A 21,869-nucleotide genomic window follows, 5' to 3' on the forward strand; every position below is an offset into this window, starting at 1 on the left:
CTTATGACCCGCTCTACCAACGTCAACCCAGTAAGCCATATCTGGGGGATTCAACGCAGCCTGCAGTGAGATCAATGGTACTTGACACTACACCCCCGAGCCCACAGTATCACCGACACTCCTGAGCCATAACACCCCCTCCTCTGAGCCCACAGTATCACCCTGCCACCTGTGACCTTCCTGAGCCGCTCCACAACTGCCGCTCCCCCCTGGTGAGCATTAGGATTAAGACACTCTAGGATTATAAGACGGACCCTCATTTTAACATTAAAAATTATTTTTCTTATTTTCCTCCTCTAAATTTGGGGTGCGTCTTATAACCCGGTGCATCTTATAAAATGAAAAATACGGTATTTCTCCTTCCTTACCATTTCTTGAGATATGAGGCCTGAGATAACCAGCCTTTCTTAAACAACAAAAAAACATGATTATGAGATACTCTGTCATGATATGTTTATGCCATAAGTTTATGATATGTTTATGCCATAAGTGTGTGTGTGTGTGTGTGTGTGTGTGTGTGGCCAGTCAGCGCTTGTGATGATATTAGCAAGTTGGTGATGGTTTTGATCATGTGTCCAAAACTGGAAGCCGACACCCCCATTTACCACTCGGAAACACAGGAGGTTTCTTAAGATGAGAAAAATAATTTTCTTACCTTTATGGAGTTGCAATCTTCACCCTCATGTGGTCCGTTTGGGAATTTGAGGAGATGTCACGGCTGCCATCATGTGAATGTCTCATTCTAGCCCCACGTTGGGCGCCAACCGATTTGGAGGTGCATACTAAGGGGGTGCACGACCCTTAGTTGTCTGTAGTCCAAGTTATGAGTCTGATATATGTAAGCATACAATAACCACACAGTGATCAATAATAAACAAAGTGCTCTGATCAACGTATGAAAAATACTGTTTATTTTACAGAAGTTTACATGCTTTTATAACAGTCACTTGGGAAAGATTTGGAGTCCTTCCAAAGGACGCAATACTTTCTCATATCATAAGTTTTCAAGCAGTTCTAGGGAAAAGACAAAGGAAATGTTAGGACATTGGAAATAGGAGATACATATATCCTAACATCTTTTAATACTGTACTTTTCTAAAATGCATGAAGCAGTAATAAGAAAGTAAGATATATGTTTATCAATTCAGTGAATTCCAAGCTAAATTGACAGGAAAAGAAACAGAATGCAAATATGGGTGCAAGTGCCATTTTGTCCTGTATTTTGGGTATCTTCATATAATCATGTCCATGTCATATAATCATGTTAAACACCTATAGCCACAATCCATGTGTGAGGGCTAGTATGCATTGCATAATTATAGCAACAACCCAAAAAAGGAAAATGCAAGCCCATTGAGTAAAACTATTTTATTAATGAAATATTTAAAATAAAATAAGTGGTACATATTAATGAGAAAAAACAGGTAAGGATGACAAAAACAGAGATGGGGACACCTGGCGGTCAGTAATAGAATAATGGAGCTGGCATAATAATTTATACAATCCAAGGTACAAAGTAACAATAACCTACTTTCATGGAGAAAAATAAATAATAATAAATTAACAAATAACTGGGTCAATTCCTAATACACCTATTGTCGGGATAAGCAAGAAGAAAATGTACCTCTACATCCATTCACCCTCCAAATAAAAAGTTAAGGCAGGAAAAAGACACCAGGAGGTAAATCAGTAGTAAAAAGCAGCCATGGTATAGATAAAGTACAGCACAATAAATACCCTCAAAAATAGAATGTGACAAAAGCCAGTCAAAATGGCAAGTATGTATCAAGGCTCCCACCACACCCAACGCACGTTTCGCATAGAAATACTTCATCCTGGGAATGCATTTTTCTTTTTCTGGGTTGTTTGATAATGCGTTGCAATAATTAAATATTTAAATATTAAATATTAAATTTGGTTCTTGCATTAATTAACCAAATTCTAGTGAAAGTAAGGGTTCATTTGGAAAAGCATATAATCAAACTGGATGCTGTTCATATTCAAAACGGGTAGCATAGGGACAGCGTATTCATCAATGCAAGCCAAAGTGGTAATTCACATGAACGTATTTACATAATGGCCCATGTGTAAAAAATCGAGCATGCGCTATTTGATCCATATTTTGGATCAGATTCACCCATCATGTTCATGAGTCAACGGGTGCACAAAAAACAAATCACATACGGGTTACCATCTATATGGCATCCGTTTTATGGCTACATCACAGTGGTTAACATAGGAAACTCTTAGTTGTATAGTAAACACCAAATGCCATATGAATGTCAAAAATGGAAGAAAAATCGCATGACGTCAATGCCAGCGCGTGTGGATGATGTAGGATGTGTCATGCACCCAGGCTTCAGAAGAAGGAGGACAAAGATGGCCAAAAGAGCAGGCGCTGGTACCGGAGAACGGACACACCCATCCGACCAGTCTGCACCGCACCATCCCGCTAGGTGAGTATTATAAAGTTATTTTTATGTTCTACACAGCGGCCTGGGCTCTTATATACAGGATGTTAGAATGCTGTATATAAGAGCCCACTGGTGGTGGCCACAGCTTATAGGACTGAATTTACGCACATTACATGGCTGGTGTCAAACATTGCATTTTTTAAAGATGCTCACAACATGTTATCCAAATATGACAGTGATGCCTCCATACGGCGCCTTTTTCACCAGCAAAAATGAACAAAATGACATTCCCAGATAGGGGATCATGATGGGTCCGATGTGGCCGGTTTTGTGTCTCTTCTACGGGCAGAGTCAGTACAAACCTGCGTCTACTGGGTGATTTCATACTCGATTTTTATTTTTCTTTTAAAAAGAAGGATTGGTGTGAATTCTGAACAAATGCATTTCGGGTTAAAATAGCAAAAAAATCCCATACTAGATCTATTGGTATTTCTCAGATGTACAGTCAGGCCCCTTTTATATCAGTAGCACCACAGTGGTTGTAGGCGCAATACACTGGCCGGTGTGATTGGAAGCAATGTATAACGTATGGAAGAACGACGCCAGACAAAACAGATGCCCCGCAGTCTTTCTCCGTGCACACGTGGGTATGCGCGTTCTTTTACGTTCTGTTCCTTATTTTCCTAGGTAGACACTAATTGTGCCTCACCCATTCTGTACCTATTCCTGTCCCCGGCAGCTGCCAGCCAGTAAGGCTTATGACACCACTATTCTGAAAAACGACAGCAACAACTGGTGGACACTTGTCACAGGCGACCATGAGAAGTAAACCCTCCTGCATTCCCAGGAATGAAATGAGCTATGAAAAGCTCCATGTAAAGGCCAAACCAGGTCAGGATCAGATGGAGCTTTCCTTCCCTGTGAGTATCTTTACAAGGGTGGAAAACATGGAAAGTGAGATACCATATCCTGGCCCTGGAAATAACTTGGATTAAAGGGGTCTTCTCATCCTCGTAAATAAGCAAAACTGAAAAATGGCGGTAACAAAAGAAACTTTGCAATCTCTGTTTTTAAGACGGGAGGGATTTTGACTTTGACAGTTTGCTACTCATTGACAAAAGTACCAGCTATCGATGCAGTATATAAGGTATATATAGGTTGGCCTGTCTCCTAGACAAGGTATGCAGCACTTACAGGCTCTTTTCCAATAAAGCTTGTAAGCGCTGTTCCAAAATTGGCTGGTTGAGTGCTCATGCCCTCATCCAGAGGAAACGTTTCCCCTGCTTGCAGCATACGAGAATGCACAGCTCAGATCAGTGGCGGGATGATGTTGATGATCTGAACTTTCGGGAAAAACACAGTAGTCGGTCAGACAGTCAGTGAGAGAGTCCCGTTGTGGGCAGTAGAGTGAGTGAGGAGTGAAGACTGTGGGTGTCTGGGTTGAAGCCCAGGCACGTCCAGCAAGGTTGGCAGACGGTGGTGGCCGTCTGCAGGAGTTGGCGAAGGTCAGCGGAACCATAGGACCGGGGTCGGGTGGTGGCCCGCCGGTACCGAACCGGGGAGCCGATTGGAGCCAAGCACCAGGCAGGGTACTCAGACCCCGACTAGGCTTAAAGCCAACCTCTAGTCAAATTTTCTGATTGCGGTCAGGACCTCAGGGGTTCATTCCCACCCAAGTCCCGAATGAAGGCAAAAGCCCAACTGTTCCGGATAAGTGCCACCGCCAAGGGCCAGAGACCCAAAGGGCCAGCGTCTGCGGGCAAAAGGGCTCCTCCAGCACGTATATGTTGGGGAGCGGACTCCCGTTGCCCAGGCATTGGAGTTAAGACACAAAACACAGGTGCAGGGAACGACAGCCACCATCAACCCATCCAGGGAGAACACCGCAGCCGGCTGCGGGACCCCGTCCATCCAGCCGTTTGGTTTACCGGAGACTTTGTCCATCTGTGTCTGAGTGAGTACACCAGTGCCATCCGGCACCTGCGCTGCGCTGCACTGCAACCCTGCACCCTGCAAACCTCATCTTACGGGGAAACCCAACCTCCTACCGGGCCCCGGGACCAACCGCCCCTACCCACGGAGAGGTCAACACCTAGCTGCTCCCTGCCATCGCTCCCGGGAACCCCGTCACCAGCAGCGGTGGTGCCCACCATCACCACAAGCCGTGGGTGGCGTCACGAACTCTGTATATATCCCAAATCCAAATTCCACCCCGTTTTCACTCGTGGGCGAGGAGCGCTGCTCGAGCCCCGGGTCCGGCCCGCTCAAGCCACCGAGGAGAAGGCATCGGATCCAAGCGCGATCTCCCCGAGCAGCCCCCGCGACGGGGAAGCTGGCCCCCACCCTCGACACTCTCCTCCAGATCCAGCACTGAAGCTCCAGCTGTCCTCTTGGTTTTACCTTGGCTTTTTTTCATCTAAGATAGAGGATCAGTTCTGCTCTTGCCTTATATTTTGAGTTCAGGATAAACAGATGAATGAGCTCAGCACTCACCATCTTAATCTTGAGTCATCTGGATCACTTAATTTAGTACACAAACAGGTGAGGGGAGATGCAGAGAAGAAAGCCTACGGCCGTTTCGCATGAACAAGGCTTTCTCAGGGCACTTATGTTTAAAGAGCATTCTACAAAGCAAAGTGTATTGTTGGCTTCTCTTTCCCTACAGAAACCAGAATGCACATCCAATTTACCATACCCGCTGTAAGTGAAGAGTGGTGGGCACTTGCCTAAGGACCCACCTCCTACGACCAGCGCTGACCGAATACAGCAGGTGACCATAACCACAGCCTTGGGTCAACCTGTCATACACCGTGTGCAGAATTATTAGGCAAGTTGTATTTTTGAGAATTTTTTTTATTATTGATCAACAACTATTTTCTCAATCAACCCAAAAGACTCATAAATATCAAAGCTTAATATTTTTGGAAGTTGGAGTGGGGGTTTTTAGATTTGGCTATCTTAGGAGGATTTCTGTTTGTGCAGGTAACTATTACTGTGCAGAATTATTAGGCAACTTAATAAAAACCAAATCTATTCCCATCTCACTTGTTTACTTTCACCAGGTAAACCAATATAACTGCACAAAATTTAGGAATAAACATTTCTGATATGCAAAAACAAAACCCAAAAAATTAGTGCCCAATATAGCCACCTTTCTTTCTGATGACACTCAACAGCCGACCATCCATAGATTCTGTCAGTTGCTTGATCTGTTTACGATCCACATTGCGTGCAGCAGCCACCACAGCCTCCAGACACTGCTCCGAGAGGAGTACTGTTTTCCCTCCCTGTAGATCTCACATTTTATGAAGGACCACAGGTTCTCTATGGGGTTCAGATCAGGTGAACAAGGGGGCCATGTCATTATTTTTTCATCTTTTAGACCTTTACTGGCCAGCCACGCTGTGGAGTAGTTGGATGCATGTGATGGAGCATTGTCCTGGATGAAAATCATGTTTTTCTTGAACGATACCGACTTCTTCCTGTACCACTGCTTGAAGAAGTTGTCTTCCAGAAACTGGCAGTAGGTCTGGGAGTTGAGCTTCACTCCATCCTCAACCCGAAAAGGTCCCACAAGTTCATCTTTAATGATACCAGCCCATACCAGTACCCACCTCCACCTTGCTGGCATCTGAGTCGGAGTGGAGCTCTCTACCCTTTACTGATCCAGCCTCTGGCCCATCCATCTGGCCCATCAAGAGTCACTCTCATTTCATCAGTCCATAAAACCTTTGAAAAATCAGTCTTAAGATATTTCTTGGCCCAGTCTTGACATTTTATGTTATGATTCTTGTTCACAGGTGGTGGTTTTTCAGCCTTCCTTACCTTGGCCATGTCCCTGAGTATGGCACACCTTGTGCTTTTTGATACTCCAGTAACGTTACAGCTCTAAAATATGGCCAAACTGGTGGTAAATGGCATCTTCACGCTTGATTTTCCTCAATTCATGGGCAGTTATTTTGCGCCTTTTTTGCCCAACACGCTTCTTGCGACCCTGTTCGCTATTTGCCACGAAACGCTTGATTGTTCGGTGATCGCGCTTCAAAAGTTTGGCAATTTCAAGACTGCTGCATCCCTCTGCAAGACATCTCACAATTTTGGACTTTTCAGAGCCCGTCAAATCTCTCTTCTGACCCATTTTGCCAAAGGAAAGGAAGTTGCCTAATAATTAAGCACCCCTTATATAGGATGTTGATGTCATTACACCGCACCCCTCCTCATTACAGAGATGCCATCACCTGATCTACTTAATTGGTAGTTGGCTCTCAAGCCTATACAGCTTGGAGTAGGACGACATGTATAAAAAGTATCATGGGATCAAAATACTCATTTGCCTAATAATTCTGCACACAGTGTAAATGACCTTCTGATAAATTAGAAGAGTCACCTACATGTTATCTCAGCTCATAATTGGTATTTTGCCTAGCATGGTGATTTTGCAACTTTCAAATTGGATTTTACAAATTAAAAAGTGAAAAAAAATGTACAAAAACACGTTGTGAAATGTATTTATTAATATATGAAAACCACATAAAACACAACAGATTCAGTTCTTCAGTTCACAGTGGGAACGAGCAGCGTTTCAGATTTCCGATTCACTTTTCCTTTGGATTTCTCAGAAACGATTCTTACGAGTTTAAAAGCTGTTGGAAGAGTTTGCCCCAGGAATGGTGGACTGGTGATGTCTTCAACCATCACAACATACTCCCCTAGAAAAAGAAGATGACAGAGTTGAGATTTGTCTCATGGACGCCTCCTTACCGTATGATCAGACAATATGCATCATGTCTCAGTAGCGTGTGGTCATTGAATTTTTTCCAAGGTCTCACAATACAGAACAATTACTAGAATCAGATATGGAAGTATTTGGCGTCATGCAATCTGACTTGGTTTCTGTTGAGAAATATTTGGAGATATTCTGGAAGAAGCCTCTAAATAGGGTGGGATGTGATAACGTAACTCATCAAACAAAGTATCTGACACGATTGAAACAGATTTTGATATTCATGCAGATCCAGATATTGAGTTATGGTAAAGCCAAGTTTTTGGATTGTTCTTTCTAGAGATCACTTTCTGTTCTCATGAAATAAGTGTTTTCCTCTAGAAATTAAGTGAAATTTTAAGTCTTTAAAACAAAATAGAGTAACATTGCAAGCCCTGATTATTTCAGTTAATTTTTATTCCTGAGTTTCTTACACAAAAGCTGTTGATGAGACAGAAACCCTCAACGAGAAGTTGAGAAGTTCCCATCGACGTAGACACTAGAGGTTCTTCAAACTACAGTACTTGCAGTTTTTTCTTCACCAGTGCTTCTCAGTGTTCTCATTACATGTCACCTCAATCTAATAAATTATATATAAAATAACCTCAAAATACTAACTATACATTGTAGTGCACTTATTAACACCATAGCATGAGCACAATGTCGGCAACCTCTAGAGGATTTCATGTGCATTGGTGGAGAACCTTGGGCAAGAGGAGATAGTATTCCATATAACAAGTGAGGAAAAACAACTATGGAGGTAGAATGCGCAATAGGGTCTTATCACAATTAACAGTGTTAACAATAAAGATGTTCAACTCACCTACTAGGGTTGTGAGAGGCACAACTCCTAGTGAAGCTTTCAGATGGCGAAAGCAGCAGCCCCAAAGATGCCACGTGTAAAGGAGAATGAAAGGGTTGTATGCCTCGCTATCACCAATGACACAAATTGATTATTCCATTTCTTTATTTCTTACACAGGTCAGGTCAACGCGTTTCAGGGAGTAACCACCCCATTCATCAGGACATTAGGAACATCAAACTGTCTCAAAGACAGGAGGAGACAGTTTGATGATCCTAAGTCCTGATGAAGGGGATGGTTAGTCCCTGAAACGCGTTGACCTAACCTGTGAAAGAAATAAAGAAATGGAATAATCAATTTGTGTCATTGGTGATAGCGCGGCATACAACCCTTTCATTCTCCTTTACACATATAACAAGTGAGAAAACCCTTGGATGACCATATTTTTAGGCTGTTTTTCACACACATGCTGAAAACTAATCATATAGTTGGAAGAGTGTTGGCTTTTAAGGTCAACCGAAAAAGTATTTTATCTAGATGATTTCAAACTGTAGGAGAATAAAGCATTGTTTGGAGGACATTCAATTGATGAGTGGCTCTCCATTCTGTTACATAAACAGAGCTAGTATTCCATATAATAAGTGAAAAAAGCCTTGGATAGCCACATTTTTAGGCATGCTGAAAACTAACCATATAGTTGGAAGAGTGTTGGCCTTTAAGGTCAACCAAAGAAGTATTTTATCTAGATTTGATTTCAAACTGTAGGAGAAGCGCATTACATGGAGGACATTCGATTGAAAAGTGGTTCTCCATTTTGGTACCTAAACAGAGGTCCATAGCAAGGGATGGACCACCTTCAATGATGCCCATTTATCTATGTGGCACTAAATTTCCTACTAAGTCAACCTTAATTATGAGGAGAGGATGACTATGGGGATACATAAGCTTATGGGCAGGAAGTCAAAAATATGTCTGTCCTCAAGGCTGATTATAGGGAAGGCAAAAGGGACAAATTCCCCTTTGTCTCTACCATCTAAAACTACCCACCAACCAATACATGTTCTATTTTGGGTACTTTTATATATGCTACTTTTTGAACTGGCTTAAGTTGAAAAACTTAAGCTTTCTCTTTTCTTCTATTTTCTCTCTAAACAAGTGCCCTCTTGACTGTATCCCAATAATCACCACTTTATCTTACACATCTCCAGTACCGTGAAGTTCCGAGTAATAACTGAAGTCAATCAGAGAGTGGAACTGGCTACCACCAGAGGTACTGAGCTTTCCATCAATGGAAATATTCATGCGAAAGTTGGATAAACATATAACTAGGATAATTTAGGAAAACCTGCAATCCCAGGGGGTTGGACCCGATGGCCCTTCCAACTCTACCATTCTATGATTCTATTGATATCTACATATGTCTCATTTAATTTATCTACCAGTAAGTACTTTTGATTCCCAAAATGTTGTTGTTGAGAAACTACTGCTCCTTCTATCCAGGAAAAAATAGATCCAGCTCATCCAGTCCTCTGAAGATCACTCGGTCGAACAGTACACGTGTATAGAAGAGCACTCACATAGGTCAACTCAGATAGCATATCCAGCAGTCACGTCCCGGTCAAGAGAGAGTAAGGACACATAGTGCAAAACTAGTTCTTGCTATTGTAATTGTTCAATGGATCCTAACATGGACTGTAAAAGTGGATGGAATTTTTAAACTTTGAATACATTTTTGGACTTTAAATATGACCAGAACGTGACTGCTGGATATCCTATCTGAATTGCTCCTTCTATACAATATAAAGAAAATATCCATTAACCTGCATTATTTGATAATTTTGGGACAGCAGTAAGCTTGATTTCCATTACAATTTGGTCAATACTTTCTATTAAAATTTGCCCGGTCCATCGGCCATGTCTTTAATCTGTGGTCACTGGATGGGAGCCATGAGAAACGCCTCCTACCTGCTGACATTTGTGGCTCTTCTTTTGCTTAGCTGGTGTTAGAGTAATGAAGGGGTTATGTCTTCAGGTTTGCCAAAAAGTTTTTAGGGTGTGGAATTTCACTTTTGAAACAAAGACTTGTTGACATAGTGTGATGCACGGAGTGTCTTTTCTTATTATGCAGTTATGTATTCTACTATTTGCTATTATGTAAGAAGCACCTAAATTTACGCATGGTAAGTCTATATTTCTGAAGAGTATAAAAGCTCTGATTCTCATTAAATTACTTTGGAGAGCATTGGAAATCACATGCCTGTGTATTTCTTTCATTATCACTGGTGGTGTAGAATGAATCCCAGATATTTTCAATTGGAGTAAGAACTGCTCCAACACACCGGCCTGCTGCAAAGTCCTCATAGTCACGTAGTATCGTACTAGGTTTACTATTTTAAATGGCCACAGATGCCCTGATGTAGGAGATGTTTCTGTGAGTGAACTACACTCCTTCTATGCATCTTGAACTCCAAATTAATTAGATTTTTTTTTATGAGCGCTCGGGAAATCAATACAGCACACACTTAAGGCCCTGTCACACACAGAGAAAAATCTGCGGCAGATCTGTGGTTGAAGTGAAATTGTGGACAATCAGTGCTAGGTTTGTGGCTGTGTACAAATGGAACAATATGTCCATGATTTCACTGCAACCACAGATCTGCCAAAGATTTACCTCTGTGTGTGACGGGGCCTTTAGTATGGTGTACTCAAAGAATTCTCCTTTATTAGTACACCAGTGACCAGTGACCAGTTTATATAGTACCTCAAACAAGGAAATAACTCCTTTGAACTATGCACCAATAAGAGCAGTAGCGGCGTGAACGGAAAGGTGAAACTTCCCCACCATGACATAATTAGCTATAAGACAAGAAGGACACAATGAGAACAAAATGGATTCTGTTCTCTCACAGTTCTCAGGCCACAGATTACTAGTGTAGCTGCTGGCCCGATTGATGCAAATCAATTCGAACCAACCCTATCCCATACGCTAATTGAAATTCCTCAATGGTATTATATACACCTAGCCGTCAAACCTTATTAATGTCGATGGTTACTCGTGCAAACTTTTTGTTCTTTGTGATAAATTTTGAGCATAAATGTGGTGTACAGTCTTTTCCGACCTACTCGGTGAAATGACAGGCATTCTGTAGTGTAAAAGCATTTTGGCATTCGAGGCACCATTCTTTTCATGTGGCAGATTTAATAAGCATTAAATTAGAATAAATAGCGGGGAAGGGGTGCGGTAGCTCCAAACTCTGTAATTGCCCCACTCTACAGGAGGAATACGTAATGAGAAGACAGATGTCCCTGATCTGCGCGCACAATGCTAATCAAACACCTGTGATTAAAGAGGCAGAAGAAGCCTCTCTATTAATGCTAATCAGCGGTAATCATACTATATCAAGAGCAGAGCAAACAGGGTCCATTATTAGCGCGGAGGAATCTCATGTGCACCCGGAATCTCTAGTGTTTATATTTTCCTTATTACCAAACAAAATGTTTTCAATTACCTAAATCAATTCACTCCGGCACAATGGGCACCATCCTTACAGTGTCTTATGCAAATGTGAGCGCGTCTCCAAGGGAGGGGATCGCAGTTCACAACAGGATCTGGCACGTATTTATAGTCTGAACGCGTCTTTGCAAATAATTACGTGGGGATGAAATATTAGGCTCTTAGCGGCGATTACGAGAACTGCGGCACGTATATACAAAGAGCGCCTAAAAGCTGAGTTTATACATTATGATTACGACCCGACTTCCTAATAATTTATTAATGGGGTGACCTTTTGGAGCAGTTTCTTTTATACACAGTGATAATTTGCTGGGATGGGAGAGAAATAATTCCCATTGCAGTAAATAAAGCCCAGTTGCCTCTAATATTACCGTTTTTGTTCTATACGTCTTTTATTTGCTATGAGACTGGGAGTAGTGCATTGTGGTCCCTTCTGGCCCATAAGTCAACCAGTTAAGCCTCAAAAGTTATCGGCAAAGCAGAAAGTAACCATCTAATGACTTAAAGGAGCTGTCAACTGTACTAAACCCACTGTTAAGAAAAGTATCCGCTCGAGAGGACAGACGGGAAGAGTATCCTCATTACGGCAGACCCAACAAATAACTATATGCAAATGCATTACATAGGCAACCCCCATGGGTTTAAGTAGGAACAATGCAATTGATCAATTATCCTGTGATGGGAAATGGGAATCGTTAAAAGAATGTGTGATTAGAAAATGACCGACTGATTAAATCACGTTTTTTTCTGTTACATTTATTTTCATAAAATTAGGGGTAATTATTTTTATATATTTTTTTTTTAAAATCACAATTAAAAAAACCAAACATGTAGAAATCTTGCAATTTTCACACTGACCACTAGAGCTATTTTAGACTAATAGGCGCCGATTCATCAAGGTCTTAAGGGGGCTTTACACGCAGCGAGCGCACCCGCCCCCGTCGTTGGTGCGTACGGACAAATCGCTGCAAGTGGCGCATAATATTGTTAGGAGCCGTCACACAGACTTACCTGCCTAGCGACGTCGCTGTGGCCGTCGAACCGCCTCCTTTCTAAGGGACGGTTCGTGCGGCGTCACAGCGGCGTCACTAAGCGGCCGCCCAATAGAAGCGGAGGGGCGGAGATGAGCGGCCGTAACATCCCGCCTGCCTCCTTCCTTCCTCATTGCCGGCGGCTGCAGGTAAACTGTAGTTCGTCGTTCCCGAGGTGTCACACGTAGCGATGTGCGCTGCCACGGGAACGATGAACAACCTGCGTCCTCAACAATTAACGATTTTTTGAAAATGAACGATGTGTCAACAATGGACAATTTGGTGAGTATTTTCCATCGTTAACGGCCGCTCGTTGGTGTCACACGCAACGACGTCGCTAACGATGCTGGATGTGCGTCACGGAATCTGGGACCCCGGTGCTATATCGTTACATATGTCGTTGCGTGTAACGGGGCCTTTAGGTGGGCTTCACATTAGCAGTATTCTGCCGCAATGCTAGATCTGGAACAAATGCGTTTCGCTTCAATGTATTTCCTATGTACTCGCGGCAAGTTAGAGTCACATGCGGTTGTGTATGATGCACACAACCGCATGTGACCGTAACTTGCCGCGAGTCCATAGGAAATGCATTAATGCATCGAACGATTGGCGTGCACCTGTGTGTGCATCTCACCACAAATCCTAATCTGCGAATCTGTGTTATCTTATTGTTTTGGGAAACCTATCAAATAAGCATTATGAAAAATGGACAAACCCTTTAAGCCGAGAACTATAAGTATTGGGAATTACTGCTTGCTTGTCAAGAAAGGGATTATTCTATAAACAAAATTTATAACCGATCAATAGAAAAGGTGATAAATATTGGATCAGTTGAGGTTCCATTCACAGGGACAACATATACCAGGTGTATCAGGGCAGCAACCGGCAGTATCAGAGGAGCCAGGGAAGAGAAAGCACCCTGCCCCAGTGTGCATGGGCAGCTGGACACAGGCAGTGTCAGTGAGCATGCATATACGTTAGCTGACTTTAGTCAGTGCTCACTCTCAGAAGCGAACACTGTCAATCAGAAGTAACATACAAAATGATTGGACGTAATGATTGTTGGCCACATCAAGGGTGTCCCAAGGACCCCTCATGTGTACACAAATTAATAGGTATCATCTCAGACACTGTACCAGTAATATTGCACAGTGCTAGTATAATTTTAACATTTGCAAATAAATCGGTATAACTCATTTAAAATGCATTTTGGGGGTGATAGACTTCTCTTTTATGGAAATTCTCTGTATCATCCTGATGAAGAGCCATTCACACGCCGAAACATTTCTATCTTCTAGTAGGCCGTTGAGAAATTGGGCAGCACCCAATAGGCCAGCGTATAGACATGACAGGCAATGATGAAGGACGTGGTCGGCTAAGTGGACTAAAGCGGGCTTTACACGCTGCGACATCGCTAGCATCGGCTAGCAATGTCGTGCGCGATAGCACCCGCCCCCGTCGTACATGCGATATTGTGTGATCGCTGCCGTAGCGAACATTATCGCTACGGCAGCGTCACACGCACATACCTGCTCTGCAACGTCGCTCTGGCCGGCGAACCGCTTCTTTCCTAAGAGGGAGGTTTGTGCAGCGTCACAGCAATGTCACATGGCAGGCGTTCAATAGAAGCGGAGGGGCGGAGATGAGCGGGACGTAACATCCCGCCCACCTCCTTTCTTCCGCATTGCCGGTGGACGCAGGTAAGGAGATGTTCGTCGCTCCTGTGGTGTCACACACAGCGATGTGTGCTGCCGCAGGAACGAGGAACAACATCGTTAATATAACAAAAACGATTTTTTGTTTCAGGACGACCTCTCCGCGGCAAACGATTTTGGCCGTTTTTGTGATCATTTTAGGTCGCTCAAAAGTGTCACACACTACGATATCGTTAATGAAGCCAGATGTGCGTCACAAACACCATGACCCCGACGATAATTCATTAACGATATTAAGCGTGTAAAGCCCGCTTAAAAGTTTTCAATGGAAAATGCCCAAAAAAGAGTCCGCCATCAATTAGCGTCATGCCAACTAGGGGGCGGCACCAGGGTTATTGTTGTTTTGAAGAGCATTAAACTTGTAAAAGCTAAACTTTTTTGCCACTTAGGATTAAAAGTTTACATAAGTGTAATAACTAGGCACAAATAAATGTACACATACGGCTCTGAGGACCTTATTAGTCTTCTGTAATGTAGGCCAGGTAGCGCTAATGTGATTTAAGAGAGCATATTGAATATCATATGTTAGCAGTTTTATTGAAAATGTAATACATATGTTTATTCATGACCTTTGGCTCCGCTACGTATTTCCATACTGTTGATGAATATATATATTGGCCCTATAGCGTACAACTTCACATCGGAACGCATGTTAAAATTGAAATGCCACGAATGAAATAACGTTGATGGCTATGACACATATGTGTGACTTTCTGCAGTTTGGTCTCTTTATATAGTGATACATACTGTATATTAATATAACATTCAAGGAGGTCGACAAAGGATGTAAATATATATTGATATATTACTCTTCATTTTCGGAAAGATTTCATGAGAGCGTTAAAGGGGCTCTCTCACACCATGAAACCCATCTTTAGAATTAAATCAGCTGATCGAAACGGTTATAGCTTCAGAGATTATTGAGGGACGCTCCAGAGGGGCTTACATTCCCCATATAGTGTATCTATTAGAGGTAAGCTAATGAGGTAAATCCAGTTTCACCAAACACTCAAATTTTCTAGAATCTGTAGTGAGGTTTGACTTGCCCAAATGAGCCAAATTACAACCTAACACCATTTTACTGGACTATAAAAAGACGGGAAAGGGTTATAAAAACTAAAAAAAGAAATAGAATACACGGCTCTGCTTTGGTCCAGACATGGGTGCGGTCTTCACTTGGCCAATTCCTGTATCTTGTGACCCCTGGCACCTTTGGGCTTTCCAGAGCTCACTAGGTGGAGACGTTATGATGATGTGGCCTTGTCACTAGATGAGGAGTTAAAGATGCTAAACCCTAGAAGATGCAAAAGTTGACCAGTTAAGACAGTACCAAGTATCAAACTGAAGATTACCGGAGCAGGGAGACGGTGCGGTCTTCACTTGGCCAACTTCTGTGTCTTGTGGCCCCTGGCACCTTTGGCGTTTACAGTGCTCACTAGGTGAAGAAATTATGATCTTGTGTGGCCTAATCACTAGATGAGAAGTTGAAGATGTTAAACCCTGGAAGATGCCAGAAGATGTTCAAGTTGGCCAGTGAAGACAGTACCAAGTATCAAACTGAAGATTACCGGAGCAGGGAGACGGTGCGGTCTTCACTTGACCAACTTCTGTGTCTTGTGGCCCCTGGCACCTTTAGCGTTTCCGGTGCTCACTAGGCAGGAAAGTCATGATGTTGTCGCCTAGTCAGTACATAAGAAGTTGAAGATGCAAAACTCTAGAAGATGCCAAAGTTGACAAGTGAAGACAGTGCCGAGTATCAAACTGAAGATTGCCGGAGCAGGGAAATGGTGCGGTCTTCACTTGGCCAATTTCTGTGTTTTATGGCCTCTGTTAACATTGGCGTTTCCGGCGCTCACTAGGCAGGGAAATCATGATGTTGTTGTTGCCTAGTCAGTACATAAGAAGTTGAAGATTCAATACCCTGGAAGATGTTAGAAGATGTCAAAGTTGAACACGGAAGACAGTACCGAGTATCAACCTGAAGATTACCAGAACAGGACTAGGTTGCGGGACAGATGAAGAATGGATGAATATAATTTTTTACACATGCTTATTGTGACCTGAGAGAATAAGATTTTACATTCGATTTGCATCAAATAGATGCAAATCAATGTTCCTGGGCAAATTTGAGAAAACTGTCAAATTCCAGAAGATTTGTTCATCCCTAGTATCCATCCACCCATCCATCTCAAGAATCCTTCTACTGGAAGGCCAGTCCTTACTTTTGACCCTCTGCCCCTCTTTGCATCATAAATGTTCTCCTTTGACTAGGGAGAGAGATTTCAGAAAGTGTCTGTATAGTCTTCATCCGTATATTAGAACACACCTTGTATTATTTCATGATGTGAAATCTACCCACCACATTACCCTCCCCCAAACTATTTCACTATATTTCAGTATAATCCCCTCATTTATCACTTGTATGTATAGACGCTTTTGACATGGGATTTAGAAGAAAGCATCAATCAACCTTGTTTTAGGGGAAGCGGGTAGACAATGCAGCCTGGCATTGGTTGCTGCCATTCAGTTGCATACCCCACTTAGTATAAACATCTCCTGGCAAAGGGTGGAAAGCTTTTCCCATGGATGGAATCCTACGATACTGAATTTGGAATAATCAAGCATTCTTCATGAATGGTTTCCACAGTGGGCACCAGCGGGGATCACAACAATGGGCATCCCACGGCAGTGGTCCCCACCTAGCTGGTAGACACAGGCGGGGAGTATGGGCGGATAGAAAGATCGATTCACTATGCCATCTTCTATGGAGGATTCTGAAATGAGAAGCATTTCAGCACTCAATTGTCGCTACCGCAGCCCACACTTGTGACTTCTCAATAAACAGTGTAATATCGCGTTCTGAAGTTACGTCTTGAGAGGTTTTTTGAAAAGTGAACAAAAGGAGCCTGAAGTTATGGAATAGAGGTTAAAAGAAAAGAACAATTCCAATTTAAAAGGTTGACAATAGAAATGCAAATGAAGAAAGTTGCTTGAAAGTGCTGGAACTAATTTAAGCATGTCATACGTTAATTTTATATGCTTCACAATCCGCCTTCTGTTCATTTATCTAGAATCTGCCTCTGATATATTTGGTTTATGCAGTGCCTTGAAAAAGTATTGATACCCCGTGAACGTTTCCACATTTTTTTCACGTTACACCCACAAACTAAAATGCATTTTCTTGGGATTTTATGTGAGATACCAACTCTACGTAGAAAGTATTTGTGAATTGTAAAGAAAATGAGCCATGGTTTTTTATATATATGAATTTAAATTTGATAACGTATTTGTAGTACACCCCCCAAAGTCAAAACTTTGTAAGACCACCTTTAAGGGTACTTTACACGCTGCGATAACGCTATCGATGTCGCTAGCGAGCGTACCCGCCCCCGTCGGTTGTGAGTCACGGGCAAATCGCTGCCCGTGGCGCACAACATCGCTTACACCCATCACACGAACTTACCTTCCCTGCGACGTCGCTGTGGCCGGCGAACCGCCTCCTTTCTAAGGAGGGGCGGAGATGAACGGGCAGAATATCCCGCCCACCTCATTCGTTCCTCATTGCCGGTGGACGCAGGTAAGGAGATGTTCGTCGTTCCTGCGGTGTCACACATAGCGATGTGTGCTGCCGCAGGAACGACGAACAATCAGCGGCATGCACCACCAACGATATTATGAAAAGGAGCGACGTGTCAACGATCAACGTTTTTTGACGTTTTTGCCATCGTTGATCGTCGCTCCTAGCTGTCACACACTGAGATGTCACTAACAATGCCGGATGTGCGTCACAAACACTGTGACCCCGACGATATATCGTTAGCAATGTCAATGTAAAGCACCCTTTAACTGCAATTACTGCTGCAAGTCATTTGGGGGGATGTCTCTACCAGTTTTGCACATCTGGAGATTGAAAATGTTTCCACTTATTCTTTGCAAAATAGTTCTCACTCAGTGAGATTGGATGGAGGCGTCTATGAACAGAAATTTTCAAGTCTCGTCACAGATTCTCAATGGGATTTAGGTCTGGACTGTGGCTGAGTCGTTCGCACACCTGAATGTTTTGATCTAAACCATAAACTGTAGCTCTGGCAAAATGTTAAGGGTTGTCGTCACCTGGAAGGTGAACCTACACCCCAGTCTCAAGTCTTTTGAAGCCTCAAACAGGTTTTCCTCCAGGATTCCCCAGAATTTAGCTCCAAACATCTTCTCATCAACTCTGTCCAGCTTCCCTGTCTCTGTTGAAGAAAAGCCTCCACACAGCATGATGCTGCTACCACCATGTGTGACTGTGGGGATGGTGTTTTCATAGTGATATGCATTTTTAATTTTCCGCCACACACAGACATTTTTGGGCTAAATGTAAAAACGCTACTTTAGAGTCATCTAGTCACACATGCTCGTGTTGCCCCCTACATGGCTTTTTTTTGCGTCCTGCAACAGCAACAATAATCGGGATTAGAATGACGTGTCAACGATCAACAATTAGGTGAGTAATTTTGATCGTTAACGGTCGTTCGTGTGTTTCACACGCAACGACGTCGCTAATGAGGCCGGATGTGCGTCACGAATTCCGTGACCCCAACAACATCTCGTTAGCGATTTCGTTGCGTGTAAAGCCCGCTTAAGCCCCTTAGTTTCAATTAGGGGATATCTTATAGGGGTTGACACAAGGTCCTATATTAAAGGGGTTGTCCACTACTTGGACAATCCATACTCAGCCCCCGAGTTCCCCTTGGTAAAAATAAAATAATAATAATAAAATAAAAATAAATAAGCCTGTACTCACCTCTGATGTGGCCACTTTTCCAGTGAAGTCTAAAGCCACATTCCTGAGGCCCACCTGACATTGTTATGACATGTGACCCCCGCGAATAATCAGCACCCAGCGTCTGTCTCCTTGCCTTCGGACATTTCAGCAGGATATCAGTGCAGGGCTGATTTTCTGCTCAAACATATGAAGATGGGAGAGAAAGAAGCCGGCGGTGATTGGTTGCGGAAGTCACATGTCATAACGATGTCACGTGGGCCCTGGGAACACGACTTCAGGCATCGCTGGAACCACAGCCACACCTGAGGTGAGTATAGGTTTATTAATTTTTACAGGGGCGAAATAGCGGTTATCCAAGTAGAGGACATTCCCTTTAAGGAGCGCACTGCCCCAAACTTCTTGCTTTCTGATGCTGCTTGCAGAAGAGCGCTTGGTTTCGGAAGCTGGACTGATCCAGCGACATGAGAAGCTTCAGAGCAGAATTCAGTATACTGCTGAATTAAGTCTCTTTGTTCTTGAGAATGAAGAGAAATTCTAATAAGAGGCAAATAGCAAAATTGTTTGCATTTACAAGCACTTTGCCAATTTATCCATTTAACCAGATGAGATAATCCTTTTAATGCTTCAGTAAATCAAGACATTTTGGACCATTGTTGCTTCCAGTTTTGTGGGAAGATTTTGGGGAATACCCTTTCCTGTTCCCCATGACTGTGCCCAGTGCACAATGTCCATATATTCATGGCTGGGGAGTTTGGTGTAGAAGACTATGACTGGCCACAAAGAACCCTGGCCTCGGCCGCATCCAACACCATTGTGATGACCTACAACAAAGATTGATCCTCCAATATCGGCAGCACTCAGTGGTGTGAGGTTTTAATGTTGCTTCATGCAAACAGGTGAGACAGCAAAGGGGAGGTGAGGGGAGGGAGCACAACGGACGACGGTACTGTTTCGCACCTCTAGGGGTGCTTTCATGGGTCCACCAATTGATCCTCCAATATCAATGTCCGACCTCAAAAATGTTTTCTGAAGAAGGGTCAAAAATTCCCACAGACAACTCCAAAATCTTATAGACCTTCCTTGAAGAGTGGGAGCTGTTATAGCTGCAAAGTGGGGGTCCAAATCCATATTAATGCACAATGGAGGGTCAGAAAAGCTTCTGTTTGTGGAATGTGGAGGGTCCGCAGTACTTTTTTTCCTTATAGTCTATCTCGCAGACATGTTATTTATTACTGACAGCTATTTCATTATATAAAGACAGAGACGGTTCTGTTAGTTACAAACAGGTGGGCAGAGGATTTCCCCCTTGAAGAGCCTTTAATGCCGGATAGTAAATGAACTGTCGGTGGTATGTAATGAGTAGTGGATGTGGGGAGAGCCGTGCCGGTGTTATCCTGGTAGTAATAAATGTGGGAGCTGCAGAACAAGAGCGCTTTTGTGAAAAACTAGGTATAATATGGGGCCCAAATTCATTTCTTCAATAGAAAACATGTTCTTCTTCTCTTTACACATCTCGTGTAATGGTGGAGATCGACGATTCCATATGCATCATGTCATTAATGTTTTCTGCAATATATGTTATTCATTTAAAGGAGCAGCGGATAGATGGCGGCATTCTTCATACACCGCGATCAGACCCCCAGCTCAGCTCTGTAATATGAGTTGAATTAGTATAAAGGTTATTGGTAGAGATGTGTTCTTTATTATGTATAGCGCTGACTTATCCTTAGGTTTATTCCTCCGTCCCATGTCACTGGTAATAGGAACAGAGCGGACGATCTACGTGATAGGACTTCATTTTTACAATCAATGGGAAAAGCTATATAATCTGACTTCCATTGTTCCGGAGCAGACAGCTGCATGGATAACATACAATCCAATTTTATTTCCCTGGGACATTATCTGTAGTGAGACTTTATAATAGCTTCACAAAATATAGGACATTGCACTAAAATGCAGGTGGGGTATGCTAAAATTTTGGGATACAGATTATTTCTCACTGAAACTAATTACCTGTTATACTAAAAGCCATAAAAAGAGTTTTAGTTTAGCCATACTGGGAGTCATGTGTACGCTTTGCCTGACAATACACTGAAAAGATTGTGATTGTTAAAGCATTAGACAAAAGACCCCCATATGTGGCGCCCCTGAGGCTTCAGTCGCCACAGAGGTACTGCACCTCAGCCAGAGGTGTGGTGTCCCATTCCCGATTAAGGAGGAGGACACAAAGCAGTATACATACAAACACAGATACACTCTTTATTTAGCGACATTCCAGCAGACCAGGGTTTTGGCGGTCGGCTGGGAGGTGGGGTTTAGTTAGTGGGAGCAAATTGTAGAACGTTCGTCAGTCAGAAAGTAGCAGCAGAGGAGTGAAGACCAGTGGTCTTGAGCTGGAGCAGCTGGGCCCAGGAAAAGGAGAGAAGTGGTCATAGAGCCCACGGGAAGTGCACTATACCCCTACACATTAAACTAAAGGCCTCCCCAAACACATTAGACTAAAGGCCTCCCCAAACACATTAGACTAAAGGCCTCCCCATACACATTAGACTAAAGGCCTCCCCATACACATTAGACTAAAGGCCTCCCCATACACATTAGACTAAAGGCCTCCCCATACACATTAGATTAAAGGCCCCCAAACACATTAGACTAAAGGCCCCATACACATTAGACTAAAGGCCACCATACACATTAGACTAATGGCCCCATACACATTAGACTAATGGCCCCATACACATTAGACTAAAGGCCCCATACACATTAGACTAAAGGCCCCCATACACATTAGACTAAAGGCCCCCATAAATATAAGACTAAAGGCCCCCATACATATTAGACTAAAGGCCCCCATACACATTAG

General features: G+C 43.0%; 1 protein-coding gene across 1 annotated transcript in view; it reads right to left on the reverse strand.

The window, feature by feature from the left end:
- Positions 1 to 6,927: 6,927 nt before the first annotated feature.
- Positions 6,928 to 21,869, reverse strand: part of MORN1 (MORN repeat containing 1) — a 519,059-nt gene continuing 504,117 nt past the window's right edge. Inside the window, exon 14 of the mRNA XM_075329305.1 lies at positions 6,928 to 7,123. Within this exon, the coding sequence (XP_075185420.1) occupies positions 6,969 to 7,123 (155 nt within the window). The 3' untranslated portion in view covers positions 6,928 to 6,968. The remainder of the gene's footprint in view (positions 7,124 to 21,869) is intronic.

Source organism: Anomaloglossus baeobatrachus, chromosome 11 (assembly GCF_048569485.1).
Source record: "Anomaloglossus baeobatrachus isolate aAnoBae1 chromosome 11, aAnoBae1.hap1, whole genome shotgun sequence".
Taxonomy (NCBI): domain Eukaryota; kingdom Metazoa; phylum Chordata; class Amphibia; order Anura; family Aromobatidae; genus Anomaloglossus; species Anomaloglossus baeobatrachus.